The 17152-nt window shown below is 53.8% G+C and overlaps 5 protein-coding genes across 11 annotated transcripts in view; 2 read left to right on the plus strand and 3 right to left on the minus strand.

Moving 5' to 3' along the window:
• ACD (ACD shelterin complex subunit and telomerase recruitment factor) overlaps positions 1 to 63 on the minus strand; it is a 2798-nt gene extending 2735 nt beyond the window's left edge. For both annotated transcript variants that reach the window (XM_077755606.1, XM_077755604.1), the window contains exon 1: positions 19 to 63. In XM_077755606.1, the coding sequence (XP_077611732.1) occupies positions 19 to 26 (8 nt within the window). In that variant the 5' untranslated portion in view covers positions 27 to 63. The remainder of the gene's footprint in view (positions 1 to 18) is intronic.
• A 709-nt stretch (positions 64 to 772) lies between these two features.
• On the plus strand, positions 773 to 2609 carry PARD6A (par-6 family cell polarity regulator alpha). 3 transcript variants are annotated; one of them, XM_077755608.1, is made up of 3 exons: positions 773 to 901; positions 1280 to 1502; positions 1728 to 2609. In XM_077755608.1, the coding sequence occupies exons 1-3, from the start codon at positions 839 to 841 to the stop codon at positions 2477 to 2479; spliced, it is 1038 nt and encodes a 345-aa protein (XP_077611734.1). In that variant the 5' UTR covers positions 773 to 838; the 3' UTR covers positions 2480 to 2609. The 3 variants fall into 3 exon arrangements, with proteins under 3 accessions (XP_077611734.1, XP_077611735.1, XP_077611736.1); XM_077755609.1 differs by having other exon boundaries at positions 1731 to 2609; XM_077755610.1 differs by having other exon boundaries at positions 773 to 889.
• Positions 2610 to 2776: 167 nt separating this feature from the next.
• On the minus strand, positions 2777 to 6256 carry ENKD1 (enkurin domain containing 1). 2 transcript variants are annotated; one of them, XM_077755497.1, is made up of 8 exons: positions 6218 to 6256; positions 5886 to 5984; positions 5595 to 5789; positions 4897 to 5069; positions 3743 to 3868; positions 3477 to 3640; positions 3240 to 3376; positions 2777 to 3149 (listed from the first exon to the last, which is right to left on the minus strand). In XM_077755497.1, the coding sequence occupies exons 2-8, from the start codon at positions 5968 to 5970 to the stop codon at positions 2989 to 2991; spliced, it is 1041 nt and encodes a 346-aa protein (XP_077611623.1). In that variant the 5' UTR covers positions 5971 to 5984; positions 6218 to 6256; the 3' UTR covers positions 2777 to 2988. The 2 variants fall into 2 exon arrangements, with proteins under 2 accessions (XP_077611623.1, XP_077611622.1); XM_077755496.1 differs by having other exon boundaries at positions 5886 to 6235.
• A 50-nt stretch (positions 6257 to 6306) lies between these two features.
• Positions 6307 to 8347, plus strand: CUNH16orf86 (chromosome unknown C16orf86 homolog). 3 transcript variants are annotated; one of them, XM_077755498.1, is made up of 4 exons: positions 6307 to 6610; positions 6827 to 7059; positions 7469 to 7686; positions 7764 to 8347. In XM_077755498.1, the coding sequence occupies exons 1-4, from the start codon at positions 6506 to 6508 to the stop codon at positions 8198 to 8200; spliced, it is 993 nt and encodes a 330-aa protein (XP_077611624.1). In that variant the 5' UTR covers positions 6307 to 6505; the 3' UTR covers positions 8201 to 8347. The 3 variants fall into 3 exon arrangements, with proteins under 3 accessions (XP_077611624.1, XP_077611625.1, XP_077611626.1); XM_077755499.1 differs by having other exon boundaries at positions 7791 to 8347; XM_077755500.1 differs by having other exon boundaries at positions 6307 to 6486.
• Positions 8348 to 15214: 6867 nt separating this feature from the next.
• Positions 15215 to 17152, minus strand: part of GFOD2 (Gfo/Idh/MocA-like oxidoreductase domain containing 2) — a 46056-nt gene continuing 44118 nt past the window's right edge. Inside the window, exon 3 of the mRNA XM_077755611.1 lies at positions 15215 to 16787. Within this exon, the coding sequence (XP_077611737.1) occupies positions 15889 to 16787 (899 nt within the window). The 3' untranslated portion in view covers positions 15215 to 15888. The remainder of the gene's footprint in view (positions 16788 to 17152) is intronic.

Here is a 17152-nt window from a genome sequence, read left to right on the forward strand (position 1 = left end):
AGGACCAAGCTCCCCCCCCCTGCCATTCCCGCGGCGGCACCGAGCCGGGAACCTCCAGCCTGTGTTTCCCGCGGACGTCGCGACCCCGCCTCTCGTCGGAAGAGGAAGCGGACCGCGGCTGGGCGGGACCTAAGGCCGAGGCCCCGCCCAAGTGCGTGCCCGCGCGTGCGCACAAGCCCGTGTTGTCCGGGAATTTGCGTGCGGACTGTTGGGTAAAATGTATGACAATGGGCTTGGTCTCACCAGGGTGTCTCCGAGCAGCGGCCCGGCGTTTGGGCCATTCGTCAAGACTTCTGTTCTACCGGCTAGGATGGCTCGAATGGAGAGGGAGGAATCTGAGGCTTGAGGCTGCGGCAAGGAGTGGTCAAGCGAGTTGGCTCAAAGCCACTTCAACACCTTGTGAACCGAGGAGTTCAGCATATATTTATTATGGCATATATATACCATCTATATATATGGCATATATTTATCATCTAAAACATGCAGTCTTGTAAAGCAAGGAGAAGTAACAGTACAGACTACACTCAATAAATTTTACTTCCCTCACCCGTTTCCTCTGATTAGCCAGGCCCCGCCCCCAGGCTCCAGAGACTTGCGCACCGTAGCGTAATGACGTAAGAGCAAAAGAAGATGCCTCCACCCCCATGTCCGTTTCCTAGGAAACGTGGACTCTACGTTCCACTCTCAGTCGCTGCCCCCTTGACGTCATGGTCAGGATGGGAGGGCGGGGCGAGTGCTACCGCCAGGGGCGGGGCAGCACGGGCCAGCCGGCTGGGGCTGTGCACCTGCGCCTCCGCGGGCCGCCTGGGGCACCGTCCCCAGCCCGCCCGGCCCCACCATGGCCAGGCCGCAGAGGACTCCGGCGCGCAGTCCCGACAACATCGTCGAGGTGAAGAGCAAAGTAAGGGCCCCTCTGGCCCTGGCTCCGGCCTCGGCCCTAGGCGCTTCCAATTCCCTTATTCTCCCTTTTCCTGGCTCCTTAGTCCCCACCACCTTTTTCTCGCCTCCATCATTCATGTCCCATTCTCCGGCTTTTCCTCTCTTTTTTCTCCATCTATCCTCCTTTCCACTGCCGGCTTCTAGAGTCCCTCTGTGGCCTTGGTACCTGGAGGGCGGGGAGAAGACCTTGGACAGCGTCCCTTGTACTGGAGCTGAGGTCTGGGCACAAGGCTGCAGCTGTTGCGACAGCCCTTTCCGACCTCTAACACCCTCGGACCAGTGGTGGGAAAGGGCACGGGCTCCGTGCTGACCTCTCCTCTCACCCATCCCTTGCCTCCAGTTTGATGCTGAGTTCCGACGCTTTGCGCTGCCCCGCGCTTCGGTGAGTGGCTTCCAAGAATTTTCGCGGTTGCTGCGTGCAGTGCACCAGATCCCGGGCCTGGACGTGCTGCTTGGCTACACAGATGCTCACGGCGACCTACTGCCCCTCACCAACGACGACAGCCTGCACCGGGCCCTGGCCAGCGGGCCCCCACCGCTGCGCCTGCTAGTACAGAAGCGGGGTGAGGAGGATGGGGTACAGTGGGCAGCCTCTGTGGGGTAGGACAGCAGGGCAGGTCTACAAGGGTTAGTCCATGCCCGGGGCATCCAGGCTTCCTTCACCCTCCGCAGTCCCTGCCCTTACCCTGACCTCCAAGTGGTAGGAAATAGCTACAGTGCCCATTTCCCCAAGGGGGAAGTGAGAGAGCAGGGTCTCTGATCTCAGTGCCGCCCTCCCTCTCCTGCAGCAGAAGCCGACTCCAGTGGCCTGGCCTTTGCCTCCAACTCTCTGCAACGGCGCAAGAAAGGGCTTCTACTTCGGCCAGTGGCACCCCTGCGCACCCGGCCACCGCTGCTAATTAGCCTGCCTCAAGATTTCCGCCAGGTTTCTTCAGTCATAGATGTGGACCTACTGCCTGAGACCCACCGACGGGTGCGGCTGCACAAGCATGGCTCTGACCGCCCCTTGGGTTTCTACATCCGAGATGGCATGAGTGTACGTGTCGCTCCCCAGGGCCTGGAACGGGTTCCAGGCATCTTCATCTCCCGCCTGGTACGAGGGGGCCTGGCTGAGAGTACAGGGCTGCTGGCAGTCAGTGATGAGATCCTTGAGGTCAATGGTATTGAGGTCGCTGGGAAGACCTTGGACCAAGTGACAGACATGATGGTCGCCAACAGCCACAACCTCATTGTCACTGTCAAGCCAGCCAATCAGCGCAATAATGTGGTGCGTGGGGCTTCTGGTCGTCTGTCAGGGCCTTCCTCTGCTGGGCCTGGGCCTGCTGAGGCCGAAAGTGATGATGACAGCAGTGATCTGGTCATTGAGAACCGCCAGCCTCCCTGTTCCAATGGGCTGTCTCAAGGGCCTCCATGCTGGGACCTGCGCCAGAGCCGCCTACTTCCCAGTGCCCGCAGCTCTCTGCCCTCCCTGGATCAAGAGCAGGCCAGCGCTGGCTGGGGAAGTAGCATGCGAGGAGATGGTAGTGGCTTCAGCCTCTGACAGGCAAGGATGCAGCCCCTTGCCACTCCAGGCTGCTGAGACATGGCAGGGACTTCCTCAGTGGGGGGTTTTAGCTTGCTCACAGGGGCCTCTTACTCTGGGGGAACATTAAAGGTTTTCTACAAATACAGTCATGGTCTTTCTGTGTCCCGGCCCTAACATCCTCCACAGTCTAACAATTTTGCCTTCTGCCCTGGACATGAGGCAGGAGGGTTCAGGGCAACAGAGAGACTTTCTTGTAGTTGAGCAGCAGGAGGGACACAAGGAGAAGAAAAGCTTTTATAGAAACAAACCCCACTGTGTACAAAAGGTTTAATTTTGACAAAGGGATTAAGAGGCTGGGCTGGCCCTTCTACAGCCACCAGTGGCTGGGAAGAGTCCTCTGGGGATACTGCCCACCCCACTGCTCCTGTCTTTGGACTCCATTCTATGATGGGGCCTGATCCTGCCCTCTGCAACTGTGTGGTAATCCTCACTGAGGACCCCCATAAGTGCCCCCATAAAAGGGGTCAGGCATCCATCTTCACAAAGACCTTGGGGCGGGAAAAGATCTTGATGGCCTCCTCTACCTGCACCAGCTTCCGGTCGAGCTCAGCACGGTGGCCCTGGGCCCGCAGTGAGTCTGCTCCAGCAGGCAGCAGCACCAGCTCACGTAACAATTGGTTCTGGCCTATAAGGGACCCAGGAAGAATGGGCAGGGGTGCTTGGTCCCCAGTGGGTTCCTCATCCACTACCCCTTACCCCTTGTCCATGGACTCACTCTGGAGCAGATTGCTCAGTGTCTCCAGCCGCTGGTTCTCAGGCATGCAAGTGTGACCAGGGGGCACGGCAGGGTCCGGCTGGCTATGCTGGCGGGCCTCAGCCTCCCGCCGCCACAGATCCCTGCGTTGCAACAAGCTGTGGATGCACAGGCTCAGAGTCGATGGCCCCAGGGTGTAGGTTGTCTCCCACCCTCGATAGGCATCCCTCACCCTGGGTGTTGGGCAGTGGGACCTACTAATGGGGCACGTGGCCCTTCTGCGTGGTGTTGTAGTGCTCTTGGGCTTGCCGTTGCTGCTCCAGCACTTGTGCCAGGACCTGCAGTGAGCGGGAATGCCGCCGGGGAGCCCTCTTGGCAGTGCGGGCATTGTGGCTAATGAAGTCCACACCCAGGCCTGGCTCCTGCAGGACATGGCAAGCATGATGGGGCAGACAGTACTGGGTTACGCTGCTGAACCCCTCGGGATCCCTGCCCTACCTCCTGACCCCCATACATCCTCTTACCTTAGCATCGGGGCCTGGTGGGTTTAGCTGAGGACTGGGGGCTCGGGGAGGTGGGAGCCCAGGGCCGCAGCGGGAGTGTGCTCGAAGGAAGTGGGTGGGCTCTGTTCCAGAGGCGGGGCTGGGCTCCTGGAGGGTAGGGCATAGCAGAGGAACGAGCCAGGGTGAGGTCAGAGTCTTAAGCCAGCCATACAACTGAGCTTCTGTTCCTTCTGCCTGTGAGGATATTTCTCTGTATCTAACCCTACTGGCCTCCTCCCTCTTGAAGAAGCACTTCTATCCATGAACATTTAAATATGTGTGTCTCTCACATCTTTAAGAAAACAACAAATCACTCCTCCTTCTACCTCAGTCCTGGCTCTGGCTACCGTTCTCTTTTTCTCTCTTTCCTGGCCAAGCCTCCTGGCTCTGTCCCCACCAAGGTCACTCACAGCTGGCTTCCAAGCCACTAAATCCAGGGTCACTTCCCTGGTCTCACTGTCCTCAGCCCCATCCTCCCTGGGTCTCACTCCTCAGATCCAGACCTGACTCTCCATCTGCGTCCTGGACACACTCCTACCCCCTGGGAGTCCCACAAATGCTTCAGCTTCAACGAATTTGCATATGACCTTATTGTCTCTTCTCTCAATTCTGCTCCTCCTTCTGAGAACCCTGGATGGAGAAACGGTATTACTATCTACCCAAGACAATCCTTCCACCATACCCCTGCCCCTGCCCTTCTCACTGCCTTTAGAAACAAAGGTTGAAAAATGTTTTTCTGGTTTTGGTTTTTTGTTTTTTGTTTCTTTTTAATGATGTGGGTCCAGCTGACTTCTTAGCTTAACCTCATGCTCTTCTCCTGTCACAGTGACCTGACCCCAACATCCCACTATGCATCCTCCCTCTGGTCTTAGGACTTCTATCTGTGAGGTTCCATCTCACTAGAATGGTTCTCTTCAATTCTCCCCTTGCCTAATTGCCACTTGCCCCTCAGGATCACCCAAGCCATCACCACTTCTGAGGAAGCCCCCCCGGCCTGACTCTGCAGCAGAACCAGCTATCTCTCAGCCTCTGTTTCCCTAGTCCCCTGTGATTTTCATCCCCATGACTCATATCAGAGTATAACTGCTCTTTGGTCCACAAGATAAACAATACTTCTGGCTCTCCAAGACAGGTACCTGCAGCTGGGCCTTGACCCGGGACTCCACTTTGTCATATTTGGGCGAGCGCCACAGAGCCTTCAGGGGCCTGGGCTGGCCCTGCTCCCGGCTGCGCTCCTGCTCATGGAAGCGCTTCTGGATCTCTCTGATCCGCTTCAGGTTCTCCTTCTCATGGTCTTTAGGGCCCTTCCCTGGGGAAAAAAAATGTTGCCGGACTCTGCCCTACATATAGCCCATGAGATCCAACAACCACCACCCTGCCTCCTACAGAAAGATCTCCCTGACCTCTCCATCTAAAATAGTATACACATGCTCTACCTCATCACTTTGTTCCCTTCCTGACATAGTCATTACCTTCTACTGTTCTTGATTATTTTCTACATTCTTATTGTGAAGTAGATCATTAATCATCTTGTATATCACAGCTATCTCTTTACTGTTTTCCTAGCACCTATAAGGAGGGCCCACAGTAGGCACTCAACAGACCACGTTTTGCTGATGCATGAATTCATTAAGCTGAGCTAGGGTTTCCCAGGGACTACTGCATTCAGTCCTCTCCTTTGAGGAAGTAGTGCATTTCCGGCTTCTTTTATAGTTGGGGAAACTGACACGCAAGAAAGGCAAACCCTGAGCCCAGATCTAGCAAGGAAAAGCAACGCTTTTGATCTCAGAGTTGACCTCATCGTACTCTCGTTGTCGCTTCTATCCGAACTTACTCTTGGAAGAGGCCCCTGGGCCTAGGGAGATGCCCCCGAATTGCAGCAGCACTCCTCCAACGCCATGCCTACCACGGTCCAGGATCTCTCTGGCTCCAGGACCTATGCGGGGACCGCGCAGAGGGGTGGCATCCAAGTCGAGGTCCGAAGTGAGCAAGTCCAGCTTCAGCGCGTTTCCCTCAAGGCGTCCTTGTGCTGAGAAGCCAAATGGGGCCGAGCGCGGGGCTCAGTGGTGGATCAGAGCCCGACCCTCACTCAGGCTTCACCCAGCGGTGCCACCCCCTAACTCACCTGAGGCCGGCCGCCGGTAGTAGTCAGGGCAGAGTGTAGGATCTGGGGGGATTGGCCCCGAGATGCGGGACGGGCCCTCGCACATACTGCTTTCGCCTCCTGCAACGGCGTACCGAGGCCTGCTGGGCTGCACATTTCCGGCCCCCGGCCCCATTCTCAGCCCCGTGCCTCCTCCCGGATTCTGGACCCAGACCCTGACCCCAACGGTGCCCTCTATTCCTGGTCCCTGCCGCGCCGTCTTGACCCCGCCAGCCCTCGACGCCTCCGCCCCTAACCCACTTCCCTGCTTCGTTCCCGACCCCTTCCGCTCGGCACTCCGACTAGGGGCTCACCGGAGCAGTTTTGCCGCCGGCTGCTGCAACCCGACGGGCTTGCTGTTGCCGGGCAACAATAATTTCCGTCCCTGAGGTCTGGGGCCAAGGCCCCCTGGCGCAAAGCCTTCTGGGGCTTGTAGTTCCAACTTGGGGGTGGGGTGAGCAGAGCCACGGTCAGGTACCTTTCTCACCCACCTGCCCTCGCCGCCCGGCCGGTCTGTGGGATCAGCGCCAGGTCCATAAGTCCGGTCCCTTGGCCCCGCTCCCCGCAAGCAGCCGTCGAGGAGGTACTGACCCTGCGCAGCCATGGCCTCAGCAGGGGCCGAGAGGCGGCCAGGATCCCAGGAGAGGAGGGCCGCCGGGCCGGTACAACTCGCGGAGTCTCCTGGTAGCCACGCTCAGAGCTCTGAGGTGACCATCAGGCTGTGTAGTCTCCAAGAGCATGTCCTCGGCGCTCTAGGAGGCCAAACTTTGTGCGAGGCCCCCTAACTGCCAGGACAAACTCCACAGGCGGGGAGGGGCATGGGCTGGTGCCCTTCATCCGCATTTGGTATTTAATGTTGGGTGACCTATGACTGATCCCTGTATCCTTTGCCTGGTGACCATTTACCTATGTGTCACTTTTAGGGTCCAGTGATGGCAGACCAGTGCCTGGTAGCAGACTATGAGGCCTGCCGGACTCTGGGTGAAGACAGGTGCCCAACAGGCCCAGTCTCAGAGCCAGAGCTCCAGGAGGAACGACTCAAGCAGGAGGAAGAGAGGCTCAAGCCAGAGGTGGAGTCACTAGAGGAGAGAGGCCCGCCCAGGCCTACAGCCTCCATTGTGAGGCCCAGTCATGGTCCGAAGAGGAAGCCAGTCAAGTGAGGGGGGCTTTCAGAGGGAAGGAGCTATAGGGCTGGTGGGGAGGTTGGGCTCACATCCTAGCAGGATCCCTAAATCCTGCACTCTTACACAGTGCATCCTTATCTCCTGCCACCGCCGTCACTCCTCACTCCCTCTGTCCCTGAGGGGCCCTGGCAGGGGGTTGCCTGGGTGGCTCAGTTGGCTAAACCTGAGGAGCCCTGGCATAGGAAGCATCCAGAGGAGGGGTCTCAGGCCTTGAAGGGTACTAAGCTCGCATGAGCTTTGGTTCCCTGCCCAGCCCAGAGCCTCACAGACCACAAAAGGGACAAGAATCTGGGCCTTTCAAGAATAGGCAGGGTTATTCCCTATGGTCAGGGCACAGGAGCCAAAGCTGGAGGCTGGTTCCTTAGGCCTCCTGTCCCCCAGCCTCCCAGGGCCTGGCCACCAAGCCCATCCCAAGGCTGAAGCTGAGATGGCACAGGGGCTGCCACTGCAGAAGGAGGAGTCAGAGGGTAGCCAGAGTGAGCCCTCGCCATCTGCTAAACAGCACAAAAAAGCCAAGAAGCGCAAGAGTCTGGGAGCTCCAGTGCTCCCAGCTATGGCCAGCACAGTGGCTGCACCTTCAGAGACCTTGGGGCTGGAACGTGAGTGTCAGCCCCTGGGCCCTCCCTTTTTCTCCTGCCTGATGGGACCCCTGAGATGGCACAGCTTGGTGCTCCAGCCCCTGCCCTGCCACGGGTCTTTGCAGGAAAGGCCCAGCGCCTGCGGCCCCTGTACCAGTACATCAACTATTGCAATCCTGAGCTGAATGAGGCAGGGGAGGGCGACAGGGAGGCTGAGGCGGATGTGGAGCCTGAGTTGGAGTTGGCCCTGGTCCCTGAGGAGGCAGGTGTGGAGCAACTGCAGGCTTTGCTGCCCGTGGCAGGTGAGCTGGGGTCAGGCCTCACTCTGCCCTGCCCCAGTACATTCGTGTCCCCCACCCATGCTCTCGTTCCCCTGGGAGAGGAGGTTGGAGAAGAGCCAGGGTGCTTGCCCAGGTTGGGAGTCAGCGGCTGCCTCAAGGCTGAGGTGGATAAGTCAACCCAAGTGGACATCGACAAGATGCTGAGTGTTTGTGCTGCCCCACTTGTACCTCCACTCTCTCCTCAGTACAAGTGACTTTTCTGCCTCCACTGGAGGCTCCCCTTTTCCCAAGCCTGAACCAGAGCAGCAGCCTAGGCCCTCAGGAGGAGGGGGAAATTTTGGCCCTTCTCCCTACTTGGGGCCTTGGATTTGCTGAAAATAAACATTTTTCCTTTTCTCAGACTTCATGATTTCCCAAATTAGATGGCTGAAGAGAGCCTGGGAAGGTGGGTGCAGGGTTTGAAGCCTCATTGGTCAACTGGATCACCCAAGAACTTGACTGTCAGGTCACAGGAAGCAGGTGCTTGGCTTTGCTCCCTGTCATGCAGGGAAGGGGCCTGCATTTTGTCTGACCTCAAGGGGACCAATACTTGGGATCTCCCACTGAAATGTCAGAGTTCATTTGCCTGCCCCAAGAGTGATGTCTTTGGAATGCTTTCCACATACTGGGAATTAGAGCTGGACCAGACTTTGCTTCCGGAGTGGCCCTGCCAACAAAGGTATCTGTGACCTTTTCCTAGCAGCCAGGGGGTGGTGGTGGATGTGAATGTTCTCCTGGAGGCCTGCAGCCAAGCTACTGGATAACCAGTTTGGCCATTTTGGAAACCCTCATATCCTGCCACCTCCTGGTCCTCCTGAATGCCCCTCAGATACCTTAAACATAAAGAATTTCAAATTAAATGAATAATTTCTCCTCCCTCCAATCTGCTTTCCCTCCTGTGTCTCATCTACACAATTGTTCAAGCCCAAATCCTAGGTGTCACCCCAGAGCCCATCCTGTTCTTTGCTCATTGACTCCTACAAGCTAATCAGGCATCAAGGCTGGTGAATGTACCCTTTAGATTGAGAACCTTTTGGATCTCATGGTCAGCACTCTTGCCCTGGGACACTGTTATCCCCAGGTGAGAGCTCACCACTTTCCCTGCCTGTGGTCCCTTCCACAACCAATCCACTCCACTGATCCAGGTACACACACACCAGAACCCGATGGTGTTGCTTCCCCCGGCATCTTGCTCTTGTTCCAAATGCCTTAAAACTTGCTGATGGCGGGGTGCCTGGGTGGCTCAGTCAGTTAAGCATCTGACTTTTGATTTCGGCTCAGGTTATAATCTCATGGTTGATCTTGTGGTTTGTGAGTCTGAGCCCAACATTGGCTCTGTATTGATAGTGTGGAGCCTACGTGGGATTCTCTCTGCCTCTCTCACTGCCCCTCCCCTGCTTGCTCGCTCTCTTTCTCTCTCGAAATAAACTTTAAAAAGAAAAAAACAAAAACACTTTTCAGTAGCTTCCATAAGTCCCTGACCAGCCATATCTTTCTTACCTTTACTCTACATGTGGGGCTTCTCCTGCCTAAAATGCCTTCATTCCTTTACCCCTCCACTTGACTAGTGCACTCTTACCTTGAAGACTCAGGGCACTTTACTTCTTTGGTAAAGAAGTGTGTGGAAAACCATGAGAGACTCTTGAATGCTGACAAAAACTGAGGACTGATGGATGTGGGGGGGAGGGGGGTTGGGCATGGAGGAGGACACTTGTGGGGATGAGCACTGAGTGTTATGTGGAAACTAATTTGACAATAAACTATTTGTAAAAAAAAAAAAAAAAAAGAAGTGTGTGAGCCAGGCAGCACCCAGTGTTGCCCTATGTCATAGCATTTACATACTACTGCTGTTGTGGGTTAGAACTGTTCTCAGCACTAGGGTGTGAATTTCCCAAGGGCATATATCATTGCACTGCACCCACCTAGCAGAGGGCCCCCATAAAAGGCACAAAGATAAGGAAACCAAGGTTGGGGTCTAAGGAAGTTGCAGAGGACAGGTCAGGTTCTGAAAGGCTGAGGCCATCCAAAGTCCAGAACCATGTGCAGGGCCCCTCAAATAATGGTCTGGCAAGGTAATTGGAAGGGATAGGCCCAGATGGAAGTAGGAAGAACATGTGCATCATCCTAGGCTGCTTCTACATTTAGGGGTCACTTGGAAGCTTACTGGCCTGGTAGCAAGGCTACAAGGCAAGTCATGGAGTCAGGACATTTATTATTATTATTATTATTTTAATGTTTTACTTATTTCTGAGAGAGAGAGAGAGACAGCGTGAGCAGGTGAGGGTCAGAGAGAGAGGGAGGCACAGAATTTGAAACAGGCTCCAGGCTCTGAGCTGTCAGCACAGAGCCCGACGCGGGTCTCAAACCCATGAACTGTGAGATCATGACCTGAGCTGAAGTCGGATGCTTAACCAACTGAGCCACCCAGGCGCCCCAGGACATTTATTATTTTTGCCCACACATTTCCCTGGCTAGTGATTAGACCACCCTAAAAGATACTGTCTACAGGGACCATGCAGACCAAATCTTGTCCATAGGGATGAGCATGGATTCTCCGGAATTTTTCATAGGCAAAGGGCTCCTCAAGATAACTGAGTTGACTACCTCACTTTATGGCTGAGGGAGCAGAGGCCCGGAGAGAAGCAGCCTTGCATGAAATCACACCCTGGGCACCATGGAGGCAGTGTGCTTTCCTGAACCCTGCAGATATGTGGACCTGAGAACTATGGCTAAGGCCTGACCCAGGTCAGCACTGACAAGTAAGCTCTATTCCTCTCTTCCAACAGATGACATAGGAAATAGTAACCAGCAAAGAACTGATCTATATTTGCAGGTCTATTACCTGATAGGTTTGTTTAAGCAGGGTAGGTGACAGAAGCCACACAAAGGAACAAGTAACTACTATTGTTCCTAGAAGCTCATTCTAAGGGGAAAATGCTGAGTTTCCCCGATGCAAGGAGACAAGTATCACAGAAGAGAAGAGGACCAAGGATGTGGGACCTTGGGGTGGGGGTGGGCATTGGGACTACCGTTTCACCCAAGGAAGCCATGAAGAGGCAGCCCTTCAGCTGACTCCTAAAAAGCTTTTATGTCTTTTTTTTTTTTAAATTAATGTTTTATTTATTTCTAGGAGAGAGGGATAGACAGCGTGAGTAGGGTTGGGTCAGAGAGAGAGGGAGTCACAGAGTGAAACAGGCTCCAGGCTTGAGCTGGCAGTCAGCACAGAGCCCGACGCGGGGCTCGAACCCATGAACCGCGAGATCATGACCTAAGCGAAAGTCGGACGCTCCACCGACTAAGCCACCCAGGCGCCCCTTATGTCTTTATTTTGAGAGAGATTGAGGGTGAGGGGCAGACAGAGAGGGAGACACAGAATCTGAAGCAGGCTCCAGGCTCTGAGCTGACAGCATAGAGCCCGATGAGGGACCAGAACCCACAAACTGCAAGAGCTGAAGTCAGATGCTTAACCGACTGAGCCACCCAGGTGCCCCTTCAGCTGACTCTTAAAGGAGATTCGAGTGGCCTTCTAAGCAGGGGATACACCAGACACAAAGCCTTGCTAGTATGGAAGATGTCAGCCTCACACAGGAGGGCCGTTTAGCATGGCTGAAGCAGAGGCATGGAAGTCAGGAGACCAGGTTAGGCAAGTCTGGGAGTGATGAGAGGGGTACAGGCAAGGAGGGATCTTGGCCTAACATTTTGGAGAGGTAAGTTGGGCAGCAGTGAGAAGGGTAGAATGAGGAAGGGAGAATGGGGACAGGGAGGTGAGGAGACTGCTGATTGGGTGAGTATGAGGCCTACATCTGGTTGGGGGTTGAGAAATAAGCAAAAGTTATTTTGAAAGTCCTTTTCTGGCTCTTCCTGTAAGCGGCCTGAGGTGATCTTTGAAAATGGTTTGTTATTCACTTGACCTGGAAAACCCGACAAAAAATCATGCAAATCAAGAGGTTCAAATCTTTGTGTTCACTTAAAGAGCACTCGTGAGACTGCCCAGGCCATCAAGGGTATGCGTATCTGAAAAGCCACCAAGTACCTGAAAGACGTCACTTTGCAGAAGCAATGAATGTATGGCATTCCGTTGCTACAACAGTGGAGTTGGTAGGTGTGCCTAGGCCATACAGTGGGGCTGGACACAGGACCCAAAAAGAGTGCTGAATTTTTATTGCACATGCTTAAAAATGCAGAGAGTAATACTGAACTTAAGGTTTTAGATGTAGATTCTCTGGTCATGGAGCACATCCAGGTGAACACCCCCGCCCAGGATGTGGCATAGAACTTACAGGGGTTGTGGTTGGATTAATCCATACAAGAGCTCTCCCTGTCACATTGAGATGATCCTTACAGGAAAAAAAAAGATTGTTCCTAAACCAGAAGAGGAAGTTGCACAGAAGAAAAAGATCTCCCAGAAGAAACTGAAGAGACAAAAAAAACTCATGGCCCGGGAATATGCAAAAATCCATGCATAAAATAAATGCAAATAAAGGAGAAAACATAAAAGAATAAAAAGAAAAAAGAAAGTTCTTTTCTGGTTGCCGTCACAGAGAGGAAAAATGAACTCCATTTTCAGAAGCTTAGAAAAAATTGACTCTGACTAGATCCTGACATTTAGGTAACAGGACCTGGGAGGTGATGCTGCCTTCCTCCAGGAGGGGGTGCTGTAGGACAAGCGGAATCCACATGCAGGCACAGTCACCCCTGAGGGCCAGAACCCTGCTGGCTTCCTAGGCCCACTTTAAGGTACATCTCCTCTCTGGGACCAACCCAAGCAAGAAATTTATAATGGTAAAGATGTCTGAAGGATGGCCATGGACCTAGGCTCTGGGGAGTACCAACAGGGGACCCCAGGGTTCCCACAAAAGTAGCTGTGCACTAAGCCCACTGCATTCTGCCCTAGGACTTCTGGGAACCTGTCTTTGTCAACAAGGGATTTGCTGTAGAGCCCTGTAAAACCTAAGTGCCCCTGTGGGGCAGTAAACCTGAGTCAGGTACAACTGGGAAAGCATGAGCTTTCTTAGTAAATCCCCCAGTTTAGGAGGGATCCCATGATCCTAGTAACACACAGAGGGACTGACCTGGAGCTGAGCTGATCATCCCAGGAGGAAGGGAGCAGCCTCTCTTTCTAAACTCTACCAGCATCCTGCCTTGCAGGGCTCTCTGAAGTCCACCTCCTAGTTGAGGACAGGCTGAGATTTCTGCTGCAGAGAGAATGCAGTAACCTGGAGGGCAGGACCTGAGTGGGGAGGGGAAATGCCTAGGCACTCAGTCTCTGGGATCTGCAAGTGCTGGGGAAAGAGTAGGTCAGGGTCCATAGTCAGATGACCCTGACCAGGCTCCTTCCTGGCTCCATCACTTTTAACTCATAGGAGGCAAGTAACTTTGTCCCTCTCTGCCTCAGTTTCCTGATCTGAATAATAACAATATTAATAGTAGGACCCCATAGAGTGGTTTGGATATTAGATGAAAAAATACGTGTGAAGTGTCTACGGGGGAAGGGGGAGCAGGGAGGAGAATTCAGTAAGCACACTTCCCAACACTAGCCACTGTTATTTTAGCTCACAAGGACAAAGTTTGAAATCAGGACAACACAGAGGAAAATAGGCCTGGTGACTTCTAGAAAGGGTGCCAAGAGGAAGAGGGAGATTTCCCTGAGCGTTTCTTTTTCTGGCAAGGAGCCCAGGGCAAGGCAGAGAGAGGGAAGTTTAGAGAAGGAAGAGTTCAGTCTAGGCTTAATCCTGGCAGGCTGGCAGAGGAAACGAAGGGCTGTGTTTGTCAACTCCCCTGACCCACCTCAACTGTGACTAACTTTGTTAAAAAGGCAGTCCCCTTGGGGGACGTGGGTGGCTCAGTTGGTTAAGCATTCGACTTCAGCTCAGGTCATGATCTCATGGTTTGTGAGTTTGAGCCCCGCATCGGGCTCTATGCTGACAACTTGGAGTCTGGAGCCTGCTTCGGATTCTGTGTCTCCTCTCTCTGCCCCTCGCATGCTTACACCTCTGTTGCTCTCTTTCTCTCAAAAGTAAATAAACATTAAAAAAAAAAAAAAAAAAAAGGCAGTCTCAGGGTAGAACAGTTAGTAAAAAGCATGGTTGGTGACCGGCTATCTGGGTCAGGCAGCGTTGGGCTGCACCTACTCCAAGGTGCAGTGAATCCATCCAGCCTTCCCGGGACCACTCCTCACCTCCCCTTCTCCCAGGGTTCCCTGGAGCCAAATCCAAGGGTGCAGGAACAAAACTCTTCCTGACCTCCAGCCCAGGGAGGCCCTAAACTCTCCCTATCTCCCTGACATGGCAGGCATAACAGGCACCCATTAAGGAAGTTTTGAGTCTTGTTCTGTGAGAAAAGACTTTTCCTAGGAGGGACTCCTGGGATTCTGTCACAACGGAATATGCCCACTAGACCATGATGGATCCAGAGCAGGCCAGACCTACTGTGGAGCCACAAGGAGAGAGAAAAATATAAACAATCTACAATAAACAAGCCTCTCATTACTTAAAAAATTTTTTTAAATGTTTATTTTTGAGAGAGAGAGACAGCATGAGCAGGGGAGAGTCAGAGAGAGACGGAGACACAGAATCTGAAGACAGGTCCAGGCTCTGAGCTGTCAGCAAAAAGCCCAATGCAGAACTCAAACCCACAAACCATGAGATCATGACTTGAGCCGAAGCTGGATGCTCAACTGACTGAGCCACCCTGACCCTCCACAAGCCTCTCATTTTTTTTTTCCCAATTTTTAAAAATGTCTTCTTTAAAAAAATTTTTTTTTGTTTTATTTATTTCTGAGAGAGAGAGAGAGGGACAGCATGAACACGGGAGGGTCAGAGAGAGAAGGAGACACAGAATCTGAAATAGGCTCCAGGCTCTGAGCTAGCTGTGAGCACAGAGCCTGATGCAGGGCTTGAACCCACAAACTGTGAGATCATGACCTGAGCCAAAGTTGGATGCTTAAGTGACTGAGCCACCCAGGCGCCCCTAAAATGTCTTATTTATTTCTGAGAGAGAGACAGTGTGAGCAGGGGAGGGTCAGAGAGAGAGGGAGACACAGAATCCGAAGCAGGCTCCAGGATCCGAGCTGTCAGCACAGGGCCCAATGCAGGGCTCGAACCCACGAACTGTGAGATCATGATCTGAGCTGAAGTCGGATACTTAACCGACTGAGCCACCCAGGCGCCCCACAAGCCTCTCATTATTAAAGAAACCCAACTTACCAAACAACCAACAACTACATGCCATAGTGTCAGACTTTCTGATTTATTTATGAACATTTATCAGATATTCCAGAACTCTGTCTCCTCTCCACCAAATCAGGGACCCTTTGCCCTGGGTCAATAGCTCCTGAGAGCTTACCCAAAGAAGAATCCATACCTTCCTGCCAGAGAAGGGGCAGCCTGGAGGCTGGAAGGGGCTGGTCATATAGGAAGGAGGGCAGGTACGGATCCCTCAGGGATGACTTGCTGCCCTCACCATTCCTGAGATGCTCTAGCCCAGGAAGGGCATGAAAACAAGGCTTCTTGTCACTTTCCCTCAGGCCCGAGGAATCAGCCAAGCTGGGTCCTTGTTGTGCTTTCTCACCTAGTTAGGACCACAAATAGGCTGAAGCAGCTTCCAAGTCAAGCTTTTCTGGCTCTGCTCAACAGCACGGCTATGCAGAGCCCTGGGGGCAGCTCCACTCGGGTACACGGTGGGAGCTGCTAGCCCTCAGCTATGTCACCACCCTCCAAGTCTGAGGAGTAAATGAATATTGCAGGGCATGTTTTCCCAAGGCCACCTTGGGCTTCACCAGAACCCTGCCCAAGTTGACTCACAAATTGAAACACACTATGTGCGCAGTGGCCAAGACCACCTGTCTCAGCTTCTGGTCCCTCCCCATCCCCTCTGCCCCACGGCAGGGAGCCCAAGTTCAGGCTCACAGGTTATTCCGCTGGAGCGCTTCGCATAGGTTCTGGTTGGCGTCAGGTTCTTCTGTCAGCACCTCCACGGCCTCCCACTCCCCGGATCTGCTCGACCTTTTGATGGCATCCACCACACTCTGCATGTACAGCCCATCCTCGAATGAGGCGGCCATGGATACAGGGGTGTGGTCCCACGTGCGGCGGTCCCCCTGCCCCTGGAAGGACTGGCGCAGGGCCTGCACCATGTAGACCATGCCCTTCAGGTAGAGCAGTGGGACATCCTGGGGACCCTGCTCGGGCAGCCCTGCACCCACAGCCAATGAGTCCCTCAGGAGCAGCTCCTCTTGCGTGGCAGAGTTCTTTTGCCCATAGAGGTCAGCTCCTCTGGCAACAAGGCGTCCTGCAGAGCCCACCACCATGACTTCGTGCACAAAGGCACCCGGCATGTTGAAGTTAAGTGTTACTGTGCTGCACACGCCTCCACCCATGAGCATCTGGAAGAAGCAGAAGTCATCACTGGTGACATGTCGGATGCCACGGATGGCTGCATTCTGCCTCACAAAGGTCTTGAGGAGCCCATGCACCTTCTCAGCTCTCCGGCCAGTCAGGTGGGTCAGCAGGTCCACAATGTAGGTGCCCATGGTGTGCAGGCCCCCACCGCCCATGAGCTCGTCACAGATCCAGCCATAGTTGGGGCTGAGCAGGCTGCCTGAGTAGATGCGGGCGTCGCAGATCATTACTGCGCCCACGTAGTGCTCCGCAATCAGCTGCTTCATGCGCACGAAGGCAGGCAGAAAGCGCAGCACATTCCCCACCAGGCTCATCAGCTGCGGGTAGTAGCGTGAGGCTGTCACCATCCGGAAGGCATCCACCGAAGTTGCTGCCTTTTCACAAACCACATTCTTCCCAATACCTGAGAATAAAACACACCAAAAAATCTCAAAGTTCCAAGGGATTTACATTGAGGGGAAAAATCTTTTTTTGAAGGCAAATGAACTCGGAAAAGCCTCCTCTATCAGATGTAGCCTAGGACAGGAGGAAAGATGACAAGATTGGATAAAAATGGTGCCTGGTGACTGGGATTGGAGAACAAGCTATAGGCTGCAGAGAGGAGTAAATTCTTTTTTTTTTTTTAATGCTTTATTTATTTCTAGGAGAGAGAGAGAGACAGTGTGAGCAGGGGAGGGTCAGAGAGAGAGAGAGTCACAGACACCGAAACAGGCTCCAGGCTCCGAGCTGGCAGTCAGCACAGAGCCTGACGCAGGGCTCGAACCCACG

The sequence above is a fragment of the Crocuta crocuta genome, unplaced genomic scaffold (assembly GCF_008692635.1).
Source record: "Crocuta crocuta isolate KB4526 unplaced genomic scaffold, BGI_CrCroc_1.0 scaffold152, whole genome shotgun sequence".
Taxonomy (NCBI): Eukaryota; Metazoa; Chordata; class Mammalia; order Carnivora; family Hyaenidae; genus Crocuta; species Crocuta crocuta.